Source organism: Leptopilina heterotoma, unplaced genomic scaffold (assembly GCF_015476425.1).
Source record: "Leptopilina heterotoma isolate Lh14 unplaced genomic scaffold, ASM1547642v1 Lhet_351, whole genome shotgun sequence".
Taxonomy (NCBI): domain Eukaryota; kingdom Metazoa; phylum Arthropoda; class Insecta; order Hymenoptera; family Figitidae; genus Leptopilina; species Leptopilina heterotoma.
This window is the reverse complement of record NW_025111033.1, coordinates 392,466-406,138: the sequence shown is the minus strand read 5'-3', so window position 1 is coordinate 406,138 and position 13,673 is coordinate 392,466. Positions and strand designations below refer to the sequence as shown.

Below are 13,673 nucleotides of genomic sequence, written 5' to 3'. Positions count from 1 at the left end.
GAAACTTTTTTTAATTCGGTGAAAAAATGTCCTGTTTGGCATAAAATTCCTGGCTTATTCCCGGTTAATAGACGGTTAGTATTAGAAGGAAACTTTCTTATGTGTTTTAGTAACGAGACAGTTGATTTTTCACTAAAGCAAAAACAAATTTTTATTTAAATAATTTATTTAACATATATAAATCCACGTTTGACTTGAGATATGTATATTAAATACAAATAACTCGTAATACAAACAGAATATGAAATATTCCATTAAAAACATTTTACTGTTTGTTAATTATTTTATTTCTTATGAAAATAATTAATTTTTATGTAAAATTAATTATAGATAATTGGAACACTTTGGGTAACTATAAAAATAGAAACATTTTCTCTTCTTATAAAATCATTAGAAAAATAAATATTAACACTTACTGAAGCGCGAAATATATTATGATAAATGTAGTTTAATTTTTTGCATGAATTCTAATGATAATTTAACGAAAGAAATTTGTGAATGTAATATAAAAGTGTAAGTGTAATAAATGCCTTTCAACAATTTGCTTATACATTTGTGCAATAATTTTGATAATTTAGCCTTTTAATTTACCATATAAAGTGTTGTAAAGTTATTAATATTCTATAGGAGTGTAAAGTTTTGACCAATCGTAAGGCATGTTCATTTTGTTGCCGGGAAGCAACATTGGCGTCGCCTTCATTCTAAAGCTGATTGGTAGGTACTCGGTGCAAAAATCTATGAAATCCTTGTCAGTAACAATGAGTCCTGCTTCAGCCATGTGTTTCTTCAGGTTTCCAAGCTCCTCCGCATAATTTTTGAACAACTTTGCTTTCAAGGTTTTCTTAACAACTGCAGCCAAATGATTAACAATATTGCCGGATTCTATTCTCGTTCTGATGTCATATTTTGGTTCTATCTTTTTCGAGATGTAGTCGTACAGTCTGTCTGTGGCCCAAGGCATCGGCCTAGGAAGTTTTGGTTGCTTGTAAACTTTTCCATTCACCAGATAAGCAGGATGAACAGGTTTTGGTAGTTTCTTTTCTTTAATTGGCTTGACAGTCTTCTTCTGGGCCTCAACTTTGAGCCTAGCTGCCGCTGCCGCTGCTGCATCCAATCTCTTTTGTGTCTGCCTTTTATTTTCTGACAATCTTTTATAGAATTCTTCCCATTTCTTCTTATCGTTCATCACTTCTGAAACAGTCATTAACTCACTATTATCCGTATTGAGTTTCGCAACTGATTTTGTTGAAGTAGCTAAACTTTCTCTAGTTCTTGATTCAACAAAGTCTTTGATATTTTTATTTTCCTCAACTTTATTTGGTTCTGGAACATTCTCCTTGTTTTGCTTGTTGCTTCTGTCAGCGGCTGGTGAAGAAGTAGGACTCTCTTCCTTATTAATTTCATCATCTTGATAATAGGTTATCAAAGGATTATCGCTATATTCGCTGTCTTCTTCGCTTTCTAATGTTTTTCGCAGACTCTTCAGGGAAGAATTGTGCTGCGTTGTGGACTTGAGCGTATTGCTTACATTATTGCTTACAAGGGTGGTACGATTTCGAGAATTGCCGGTTCGACCGTCGGAAGTGGATGGAACTTGATCGTCTTCAACTCCATGCATCAGGCTGAACTCTTCCTCAATTGTTGATACGCGAGGACGTTTCGAAAAAGTCTTGAAATTTCTGCCGGATCTCTCGAGGTTGCCCTCAAGGTTGCCCTCAACACTCTCCTCAGTCTGCGATTCTTTGTAATTTCCTCTCAGTTTGTTCAAGTCAATATCGTTGGGATTTACAATTTGAGAACTGATAATTTTTGGTTTTTGGGATCGATGCTCTGTGTCTTGGATACTTTTATTGGCACTTGCCGGCGAACAACTCTTTTGAGGGCTCCTCTTGAAGCTTGACGACAATCGTTGACTGCTGTTGTGAGGGAATTCCTCAACAGATCCCTCTCTAGATGATACACTTGCACGAGAGCTTCCTTCCTCAGATAAGCTAATTGTAAGAGACTTTTCGGAATGGTCATCTCCAATAGTCTTCGAGTTTGATTTTGGCCAATTATTCACTGCATCGCTCTTTCTCGACGTACTACTTTTAGGACTAGAATTAGAAGTAGTAACTTGGATATTGTAATTAGATGCCTCTTTCTCATCGCTAACATCTCGATTTAGAGTCTTGGAGTTATTAAGAGACACTGTTTTTTCACTTTGCACTGCTGCACTTGGCTTAATCTCTGAACCTTCATCAACAACTTGGATGCCACTCGATCTTGATTTCCTAATAGCTTCTCGTTTCCTTGGACTTGGCCTGGATTGATTCGAGTCTAATTTCCTCGTCGATTCAAATTGAGGCTCCTCAATGAAATTATTACTCAAGTGGCTGGATATAAACTGCCTTTCGAACTCAACACTTTTGTTCAAACGAGAACTTCTCCTCGGAGATTTTAATTTAATATTGCTGTCGGAAATACTGTGTCTATTGTTCACCAACTCCTCGCTTTGAGAAGCATTCAACACATGAAGATTATCAAGTTGAGCAATTTTTTGTAACGCATCACCCTTTAAAGTTTGTTCATTTCTCGATTCCACGTCAATTTCTGATTCTGAATTGTCAACAGCACTTTGTTCATTAATGACAAAACTCCTTTTTCCTGCACTTTTATTTTGAACATGAGTGCTTTTTTGTGAATGTCTGGAGATACTTTTCGACTGTAAATTTGAATCTTGAACAATTTCGGTGGTTGATTTATCGCCTTCAATAGGAGGAGAGATCAATACTTTCCGACTTGCTGTTGATTCATTTTTACCAAGTCTTGCTTTACTGATACTTTCATTTAAAAGCTCCCTTAACTTCTCTTTCTGAGGTTGTGTAAACGTTTCACTTTTTTCTATATACTTTAACGACATAGTTGGACTATGTGACAGATTAACACTTTTTTCAGATCCCGCTGAGCTCCTTTTCTTGGTGAGTGATGAATTGTGACTTGTTTCAAGACCTTCTAACTTTCTCTTCCGACTCACTGATATAATTGCTTTAGTTTGAGACGCGTTTGCACTTTCGTTGGAGGTATTTCTTCTTCTGCTTGAAATTTCCATGGAATCTTGTTTCTCTCTAGGCTTATCGTTTAAACTATCATCATCATCATCAAAAAATTTCTTAAAAACACTTTCTGTTGATTTACTTACAACGTTTCCAAATTTCTGTAAAGTTCTTGGTTTGCGTTTCTTAAGGAGCTTTTCTGAATAATCGAATTCAACGCTTTTGTCCGAGTCTGTCGTTTCTGAATTTTTCGACTTGCTTCTTTCATTTAATCTCCTTCTGTTTGAAATTTCCAAGGAAGCTTGTTTCCCTTTAGGCGCATCGCTTGAGCTGTCATCATCAAAGAATTTCTTAAAAACATCTGTCGATTTACTTTCAATGTTCCCAAGTTTTTGTAAAGTTCGTGGTTTGCGTTTCTTGAGGAGTTCTTCTGAATAATTAAGAGTAGTAGATTTGTCCAAGTCAGTCAATTCTGAATTTTTGGTTTTGTTCAGGGACTCCTCTTCGGATGGGGACTTGTTCGACGCAAACATTTCTCTTCCAGTTTGCTCTGCAACTTGTCCTAAAATGAGAAATTTTATTTTATTAAAAAAAAACATCAAGTACAATACTTGAAAGTTTTAGGCTGTTGACAGCTGTAGTGCCGCCAAAAGTTTTGCTTTAGGAAGAGCTCTATCTCCTGTTAAAATACGAGTGGGGTGTCTGAACACCCCAGTTACTCCCTAGCGTTACAAAAATTATCAAAATAAGTAAATTTAAATTTTTTTAAAAAATAATTTTAAATCAGTTAAAATCATCTGATAAAGTATAAATTAATAGGTTATGCATGAAAAAGTTGTATTTTATAAAAAAGGAACATTTTTATACAAAAATTCTACTTTTATGAAAAATCTAGACATTTTGTATTTGTAACTACTTATAAAATTTGAGTTAAGATTTAGGTATTAAAAATTTCTGTGCTCTCTCTACAGTCAGAGATTAAATTCTAAAACAAAAAAATGTGGTAAATGACAGTAAAATTAAAAATATAAATTCTATATTGTTAATAATGTCTTAACATATTTTAGATGCATTTAAAATTGTTAATTAAAACTTTGATTTAATATTAATTTACAGAATCACTTCATAAGTTATAAATTTTATTGTTAATATACAGTAGAGACTCCATTATCCGGACCCCTATTATCCGGATATTCGATTATCCGGACAAATTTAAAATTACAAATTTTTTTTTTAATATAAAGTTTACAAGGTCTCAAGCCGTTAATTAACTTCTATTTTAAATTTATTTACACGAAATGTTGCGTTTTAAAGTGTTTTAATTATTTTAAGAAAATGTTTATGTAAATATTTTGAAATATTTCTAACTAAATATTTATTAATGTTGACTTTAAAAGTTTTAGTTTATTTCAGTCTTATTTTAATACATATGCAAATAAATACATAAAATTATGAATAAAAAATTTGTTTAATTCGTACTTTACTCGATTATCCGGATTTTTGATTATCCGGACAAGTGCCTGCATCCATTAGTCCGGATAATGGAGTCTCTACTGTATTCAGATATATTAAGTTTGTAAACTTTTGAATTTATAACACTATTTTTAGTAAATTTATATTAATTGTTAAAGTCCATTTTATAGTTCATTTTTATGATTTTCACTATTCGCCAATTGTCTTTAATTTCTTTCACTTTAGTAGTTCAAATAATTATGTTTTTTAAGTAATACAAAAACTAATTTTTTTTTCTTAAAATTGTATCTATTGAACTTTAAAAATCAAAAATATTTTTTAAATTAGTCAAATTTTTAAGAAACTAGAACGTTTTTTGTAGAAAAAGTCATTTTGCAATTTTGCAATTTTGCAATTTTTTTTTTTTTTTTGACAGTTTTGCTATCAAAACTCTTTTAATTTATCAAAATATGAATTATATCATTGTTTTCCTTACTAAAAAAACCAATAAAATTCACTACCCATAATTGACTTTACGTCAAATAGAAACCTTTTAAAACAAGCTTAAAGTGTGGGGTGTCTTTACGGACTAATATACAAAATTTTTGACTTTTACAGACTTCTCAAGATAAAGTGATAAACTTTGCTTTTTAAATATTTAAAATAATTGAATAGAAAGAATTTCAAATAAATTTGGAGAATACAATAATATAGTACAAAGTTAAAAATGTCTTACCTGTATTTAAATGATGAGGATTACGCTTTGCAGGAGAATGCATTAATGTTTTATTAAATTTATCCAAGTTCTTGTGCCAATTTTTGGGAGGTGTTCCCGCTGATACTAGTGACTCCGAGTCAAAATGACTTGATTCTGTATGAGTGGCATCTAAGGAGCGCTTGAACTGTCCCATTCGATTGTAGAAAACAGGATCATCTAACATTTAAGAAAATAATTGTTCGATCTTCTTTAAATTACAAATATGTAAGAAGTATTCAATTCGTTTCTAACCCCCATTTGTGACAAAATCGTCAAAATCTGAAAAAGGTGTTAACGAGTTAACCTCTTTTTTCTTTCAAAATCTTTCACGCATATATTTTAGAAGACTTGAATTAGTTATAAGAAACAGCAATATTTTTTCTGCTGCTTGTAATAAATATGTTAAAAAACCATATAAAAAAATTAATTTTTTAGTTAATTTTTTACACCTTTTCTGTAATAAGATTTAATAAGGGTAAGGGAAGTATATTATTACAATATTTACACATGATAATAATAATGGAATGTACAGAAAGCAATTTATTTTAATTTAATTTAATTAAGGAAAAAATATTGTATAAATTCAAAGGGTCAGTTTCTATAATGACTGATTTTATATTTTTTAGTTTAAATAAAGGGTCAATCTACTGAAAATCTGAGAGTGGTTGCTGGCATATTTTTAAAAAATCTAGTTTTAATATTTGTGAATCTATAGATGAATATCTGAGTTTATTGTAATTATTGTAATAATTGTAATATTGTAATAGAAGGTAAGTTATATGAATATTAAAATATGTGCAAAACCCACAATTTTTTAAAGCATCCAGAAAAAAGTTACAAACTTTGCAAAATTGTGAAAATTTTTTTTTGAAAACATGTCAAAAATAGGTCACATTTACAAAGTTCAAGTCCACAACGTTGATCAACGAAATTTTTTTTTAAGTTTTCGAATATTGGTTTAAAGAAAAATACAACAATTATTGTTAAAGCAAAAATAAAAATCTTCTTTTTTTATACATTTTTGTGACAATATTTTTGCGTTCTCTTTGAATAATATACTTATTTAAAACATGTTTTCGTTGATCATAATCTTGTGGACTTTTAACCATTTTTTTTCTGAAGCATTTTAATTTTAAAAAAAATCTAAACTCATTTATTAAGTATTTTGAATAAACTTTAAACAAAAAAACTTTAACGCATCCAAGCGTGCGTTATTTTAATATACATAATATAAACAATAATTTACCATGTGTAGAGTGAAACAGTTTTACTTAAGACTGAAAATAAAGGAATCAAATTTGCCAAAAATATTTCCATGGCACAGAAATTTAGATGAATTTAATAGAACTAAAATTCCCGGTAAGAAGAGGTTTATAAAAATAGATTAAAATGTTTACACAAAATTTGAAAAGTGACATTGGTTTGGCATTAAAATGATTCAGATTTCAGCGATATTTGTAAAGATTTTAATTTTCTATTCAATCATCCTCTTTTTACCGGATTTATACGTTCAAGTATTAAAGTACCTACTGTTTTAATATGAAAGTTGGAAAAGGGGTTTTATAGTATTTGTTATGTTACTCTCAATATATAAGTTTTGAAACTTACTTGCATTGAATACATTCGAATCGTCGTCAAGGCTCCCTGTAGTATTTATGCTCAATCTACCTACTGTAGAATAACGTTTTAAATTTTCACTTTTTCTTCGAGACATTTTTTTCACTATTAATTATTACACATAAAGCTAAAAAATATTTCAGAATTATTTAAACATTGTGTATAGCGTACATAGCATTGTATATTAGTGATGGGATATCGAAAAAATTTGATATCGATATTACGCTTATCGATATTGCATCTGTAATATCGATATTTAAAAATATATCGTTATCGAAAATAAATATCGATATATCGTAAAAACGATATCGCGCATGCGCAGAACTCTAAGAAATTTTTGAATGTGTATTTGATATTATTAATAATTATTTATTTAATATTATTTTTCAATAAATATAAAGAACGTAAATAAATTAAGTCACTTTCTTTTTAAAGAAAAAAATAAAAAAATTTTAGAATAGGAAAATAAGGTTTTTATATTAATGTATATTTTATAGATATAATATATAAAGAAAACGTTTAATTATTAATTAATGAACATAGAAAATTTAATTTAAGTATATAAAGACTGTTTATTTGTAATAACCGAAATAAATAAAAACAAACTTTATATTTTTATGTAAACAAAATGATGACCTTTAATGCTTTAAAAATGACAGCTTTCAATAAAACTTTCGAACTTGCATATATTCAAAGAACAGGGATAACAATCATAACCTCAAAATTTACATTATTTTTACCACATAAAGGCCAACGCAGAATAGATCTTTAACCGGAACCGTAATCGTAACCGAAAGCATAGAATGGGTTAGAGAAGGATAAACAATATACCTTTCCTTCTTTAACTTATTCTAACCGTTACGCTTACGATTATTAAAGATTTTATTCTGCGTTGGCCTAAAAATCAATGTAAAAAATGGTTTAAAAGTTTTGTTTACGTTATAAATATTTTATAATATAAGAGTTTTATAATTAGGTACTTATATTTAGTACTTCTTAATAGTTACTTAATTTCTTAATTAAAAAAAAACTCAAAACGTGTGACACATCGTGTGGTCGTTACGCGGTTGCGCGCTAGAATTATCGATATTAAAAATTTTATCGATAACGGTAACGATATATCAAAACGTTAATATCGATATTAAAATATCGATTATCGTGACATAGATATCGATATGTTCCGATATTTAATATCGATATCCCATCACTATTGTATATAGCATAATGTTAGGTTGGGTAGCCAGACGGGCTTAAGGTATCTCTACATTAGATCCAAGATTAAGGTTGAGTCCACAACGAAACAATTCTAAAGGCAATAAAAAATAAAAAAAAAAAAAAAAAAAAAAAAAAATAATAAAAAAAAAAAAAAAAATAAAATAAAAAAAAAAAAAAAATAAAATAAAAAAAAAAATAAATAAAATAATAAAATAATAATAATAATAATAATAATAATAATAATAAATAATAATAATAATAATAATAATAATAATAATAATAATAAAATAATAATAATAATAATAATAATAATAATAATTAATAATAATAATAATAATAATAATAATAATAATAATAATAATAATAATAATAATAATAATAATAATAATAATAATATATATAATATAATAATAATAAAATAAATAAAAAAAAAAATAATAAAATGACAGAGATATATTTGTGTCCTTGTCTGTCTCATGCGTCTCGTTCGCGAACGACTTTCGCGAACCTATTGTGCGTTGGACTTAAAGGTGCTTCTATACCTCCGGTGGATTGGTCAAGCAATCGGCTTGATGAATTTTCACGGTCGGAAAATGTACTTTCATGGCGGGTATTTTTGAATAAGTAAATGTTGAAAAGGTTTTTACTTGAAAATTTATTTAAAAATATGATTTTATCATAGAAATTATTTTGAAAGTAATGTTAAAAAACATGTTTTATTTTAAAAGTTATCAAATTTTAATTCAAAATGTTTTAATTTTCCAAAGAAGTGTAAAGGCGCTCGCACAGCTCTACTGCCTGCCTGCCTGCCTGCAGGTCGTCATGGTAACACATAAGAGTAAGAGAGTCAGAAAATTCAAATTAAATGTTTTTTCTCCCTTACTCTCATTGCGCCTGCCTGTGCAGGCAGGCAGGCAGTAGAGGTGAGAGAGCGCCTTAAAAAGCCTAATGTTTTTGAAATGCTAGTACAGACGGTACAGACTGTTTGTTATGAATGTACATAACCTAGCGTTGTGTTATCGTGCTTGTGATATTATTATATTCTAAATTTAATGATTTAATTATATTAAATAATCAAAATAATAATGAACAGACAACACAACGCTAGGTTATGTACATTCATAACAAACAGTCTGTACCGTCTGTACTAGCATTTCAAAAACATTAGGCTTTTTACACTTCTTTGGAAAATTAAAACATTTTGAATTAAAATTTGATAACTTTTAAAATAAAACATGTTTTTTAACATAAATTTCAAAAAAATTTCTATGATAAAATCATTTTTTTAAATAAATTTTCAAGTAAAAACCTTTTCAACATTTACTTTTTCAAAAATACCCGCCATGAAAGTACATTTTCCGACCGTGAAAATTCATCGAGCCGATTGCTTGACCAATCCACCAGAGGTATAGAAGCACCTTTAGCATTGGGACGCGTCGCGTCTGCGTTTGCGTCGAGACCATTTGAGTCCATTCTGGAACGGCCCTATGACAGTCCCATGGTAGTGTTTTGCGTTGCGTTTTGTAACTAGGCCATGAGTGCAAATATAGCCAATATATATCTCCATCTCTCTCACACTCATTGCCTAGTTACAAAACGCAACGCAAAACGGTGCCATGGGACTGCACTCTAAGGGTGGAGTCCCATGACAGCGTTTTGCGTTGCGTCGTAATGGGAGAGAAAAAGACGCAAATATACGTTTGCTGCATTCTCTCTCATTACAACGCAACGCAAAACGCTGCCATGGGACTGCGGCCTAAGGCTGCGGTTACACCTCTGCAGGCTGCCTGCCTGCGCAGGCAGGAGCAACGAGAGTAAGGGAGAAGTTTGAAGTCACTGACTCTCTTACTATTGTACGTTACCATGACAACCTGCAGGCAGACAGGCTGCCTGCAGAGGTGTAACCGCAGCCTTAAGGTTCGCAAAGCAGTTGTGCATTGACCTTATTTTACGGATTTTACGCTTTACGTATCCCCGCTACCTAAGATTTGCCCCCTGGTTTCAAAACTTCTAATCTTCTTAAAAGTGAAGTGTGTGCAAGTGCTTTTTGTGGAGTTGTAGACTCTCCATAATGTTGGCCTTATGTGTTAATAGGTTAAAGGTGCTTCTATACCTCCGGTGGATTGGTCAAGCAATCGGCTTGATGAATTTTCACGGTCGGAAAATGTACTTTCATGGCGGGTATTTTTGAAAAAGTAAATGTTGAAAAGGTTTTTACTTGAAAATTTATTTAAAAATATGATTTTATCATAGAAATTATTTTGAAAGTAATGTTAAAAAACATGTTTTATTTTAAAAGTTATCAAATTTTAATTCAAAATGTTTTAATTTTCCAAAGATGTGTAAAAAGCCTAATGTTTTTGAAATGCTAGTACAGACGGTACAGACTGTTTGTTATGAATGTACATAACCTAGCGTTGTGTTATCTGTTCATTATTATTTTGATTATTTAATATAATTAAATCATTAAATTTAGAATATAATAATATCACAAGCACGATAACACAACGCTAGGTTATGTACATTCATAACAAACAGTCTGTACCGTCTGTACTAGCATTTCAAAAACATTAGGCTTTTTACACTTCTTTGGAAAATTAAAACATTTTGAATTAAAATTTGATAACTTTTAAAATAAAACATGTTTTTTAACATTACTTTCAAAATAATTTCTATGATAAAATCATATTTTTAAATAAATTTTCAAGTAAAAACCTTTTCAACATTTACTTTTTCAAAAATACCCGCCATGAAAGTACATTTTCCGACCGTGAAAATTCATCAAGCCGATTGCTTGACCAATCCACCGGAGGTATAGAAGCACCTTTAGGGTGAAAAGACTTCCTGTTGAAACAGATTTTAGATATTAGATCCATTTTAGTCGCATTTCTTTTTGCTTGATGACCGGTGTGTACACTCCTTGCTCAACGCAAAACGCACGTGTCCGAACACGACAGACTGTAGGCTGCATCTCTGTCACACTCGTAGTAACACATGCGCATAAATACGTCGTCACAAACTCGATCTACGTGTGTTTACGTGTAACTGCGCAACCCTGCTTTTGTACTGTTCTTCTATTTTTTCTTGAGTTTGACGTTTTTCATTGTTGTGTGTGTGTTTGCTCTGCAGCAAGTAGACGAACTATTTCACTTTCACAATTAGAATTGGTGACATTAAATAATTATGTAGATTTATGTGAAGTGGCAAAATGTAGACCAAGAAATTGAGTTTTGTGCAGGAGTGCGCAATAAAAGGGACACACATTAAAACGAAGATCAAAACTTTGTTCTCTATGCAGTTTGACAAGTGAATCACTTCTTCTTTATATCGATCCTATTCTCAGCTTACAATAGCAATTTCCCATCTCGCTTGTATGGCTGCTGCAATGATTTTAGTTCGTGTTTGAGTTTAACAGAACCAAACTTTAGGATTTCGTTAATACGCAATCATGGAGATTGTCGGCGATTACGAATATAATCCCAAGGACCTAATAGGTCATGGAGCCTTCGCCGTTGTCTACAAAGGCAGGCACAGCAAGGTGAGTACCAATTCTTCTCTCCAATGTCATCTCTTCATCACTTTCAACAATTTTCCTTATTCTTTTCTTCTTGTTTCATTTCAGAAACCTAATTTCGTTGTTGCTATCAAAAGCATCACCAAGAAAAGTCTTGCAAAGTCGCAAAATCTTCTTGGAAAAGAGATCAAAATATTAAAGGTTTGTAATTGCCTTTTAGTTTAATTTCTTATTTTTTTTTCAAAAGAAAAAATTAATAAAAAAATAACTTCTTATAATTACTTTTTTATACGAAATTAACAATTTTAAATCTAATAGAATTTAAAATTTTGTAAATCAAATTTTTTTTTTATAAAAATAAAATATGAATTAGATTTTAATTTTTTTTATAAAAATAAAATATGAATTGAATTTTAATTTTTATACTGTTAATAACTACACGGAGAGAAAATAAATATTAAATTTTATATAAATATTTTAAAATTTGGGGGAAAAATACTACAAAGCGAAATTTCATTGATATAAAAAGTACTGAACTTTAAAATAAATTAAAAGATATTTAGTAAAGTTATATTAAAATTTAATTCATATTCTTGATATTTAATTGTAACTACACATTTTGAAAAATTTTAATTTCAATTCTGTTGAAATTAGTTTCAATTTTAAAAATTTTAACGCAATTCTTTGAAAGAATTCAGTTGGATTCTTCCAAAGAATCTTAATAAATATCAAAATTCTTTCCAGAAATTCAATATTTTTCAAAAATTTGAAAAAAAATTCTCGTCAACATTTCAATTTTTTTAAAAATAGCAAAATTCTTCGTCGAAATTCAATTCTTTTCAGGATTTTAATAAAATTCATTGCAAAATTCAATTATTTTCATAAATAGCAATATTCATCAAAAGAATTCAATTATTTTCAAAATTAATAAAATTATTTGCAGAAATTCAATTATTTTCAAAAAATCTAAAAAAAATTGTCAACATTTCAATTATTTTTATAAATGAATAGCAAATAAAATTCTTCGACAAATTTCAATTATTTTCAAAAAATTTTCTTTAATTCAACTATTTTCAATATTCGACTATTTTAATAAAATTTCCCACAAGAATTCAAAAATAAAATATTAAAATCATTTATTTTCACAAAAATTTTGATTAAATTCTACGCGAACATTCAATTATTTTCTATAAAAAAAAAAATTTTCACGGAAATTTCTAATTTTCTTTTATAAAATAAAACAAAATTTAATTTCTTTTAAAGTATTTCTTTAACAGAAATCAAAAAGCATAGAAAAATGCTCAGTATCTAAATCTGGAACTGCGATAAATAAATACACTAATGATTCTAATTAGCGTATATGAGTAATTTTCCAGGAACATAGCACTTTTGAAAAAGAGAATTTTTTTAAATATACACGATGTTTTCTTTTCCCTTAAAAAAACAACATTTTTTACAAAATTATGCCAATTTTTGACGTTTGGTTCTCAAAAATCAAAAAGTTTTTGTTAGAAAATCGTGATTACAGGCCTCGGATAATTCAACTTTTTAATCTTTTTTCAACTATTTTCAAAACATAAAACAGTTTTAAAAAACAGTATATTAAGAAATTATTGTAAAAAAATAATTCCTAGAATTTTTTTTGTATTATACTTCGGTAAAATTGAAGTATTTTTAATTTTTTTTAATTACATATTTTCGATGATTCAAGAACATATTTACAAAAAAATAAAAAAATATCTAATAACTTTTTTAAAATATAATTTTTTTATTGTTAAAATTTTCAAGAAAGCAATTATTTTCCAAATTTTTAATTAAAATTATTAAAAAAAAATTTATTAGTTTTTGAAATATTGTTAAAAAATTCTTGCTAAAAATTCATTTATTTTCTGAAAACAGTTAAATTGCAATTTATGCAAAGTTTTTAATTTTTTAAAAATATTGTGATGAAGAAATAGAAATTATGTAAATTTTGTTTATTAATGTCGAAAAAACTGGATTTTTATGAAAAATTACAATGTCGTTAAAAATTGGGACTTAAAAATAGAAATTATGGAAATTTTTTACCAAAGAAACTAAAAAT

The 13,673-nt window shown here is 28.8% G+C and overlaps 2 protein-coding genes across 3 annotated transcripts in view; one reads left to right on the top strand and one right to left on the bottom strand.

Moving 5' to 3' along the window:
* Window positions 1-125: 125 nt before the first annotated feature.
* Window positions 126-7,065, bottom strand: LOC122505274. The gene is made up of 3 exons (XM_043616782.1): window positions 6,853-7,065; window positions 5,224-5,421; window positions 126-3,597 (listed from the first exon to the last, which is right to left on the bottom strand). The coding sequence occupies exons 1-3, from the start codon at window positions 6,956-6,958 to the stop codon at window positions 614-616; spliced, it is 3,288 nt and encodes a 1,095-aa protein (XP_043472717.1). The 5' UTR covers window positions 6,959-7,065; the 3' UTR covers window positions 126-613.
* Window positions 7,066-11,146: 4,081 nt separating this feature from the next.
* The window catches only part of LOC122505267 (serine/threonine-protein kinase unc-51), a 23,244-nt gene continuing 20,717 nt past the window's right edge, over window positions 11,147-13,673 (top strand). The window contains exons 1-2 of one of the 2 annotated variants that reach the window (XM_043616771.1): window positions 11,147-11,614; window positions 11,699-11,791. In XM_043616771.1, coding sequence (XP_043472706.1) covers window positions 11,525-11,614; window positions 11,699-11,791 — 183 coding nt within the window. In that variant the 5' untranslated portion in view covers window positions 11,147-11,524. The remainder of the gene's footprint in view (window positions 11,615-11,698; window positions 11,792-13,673) is intronic. The other variant, XM_043616772.1, reaches the window with a different exon arrangement.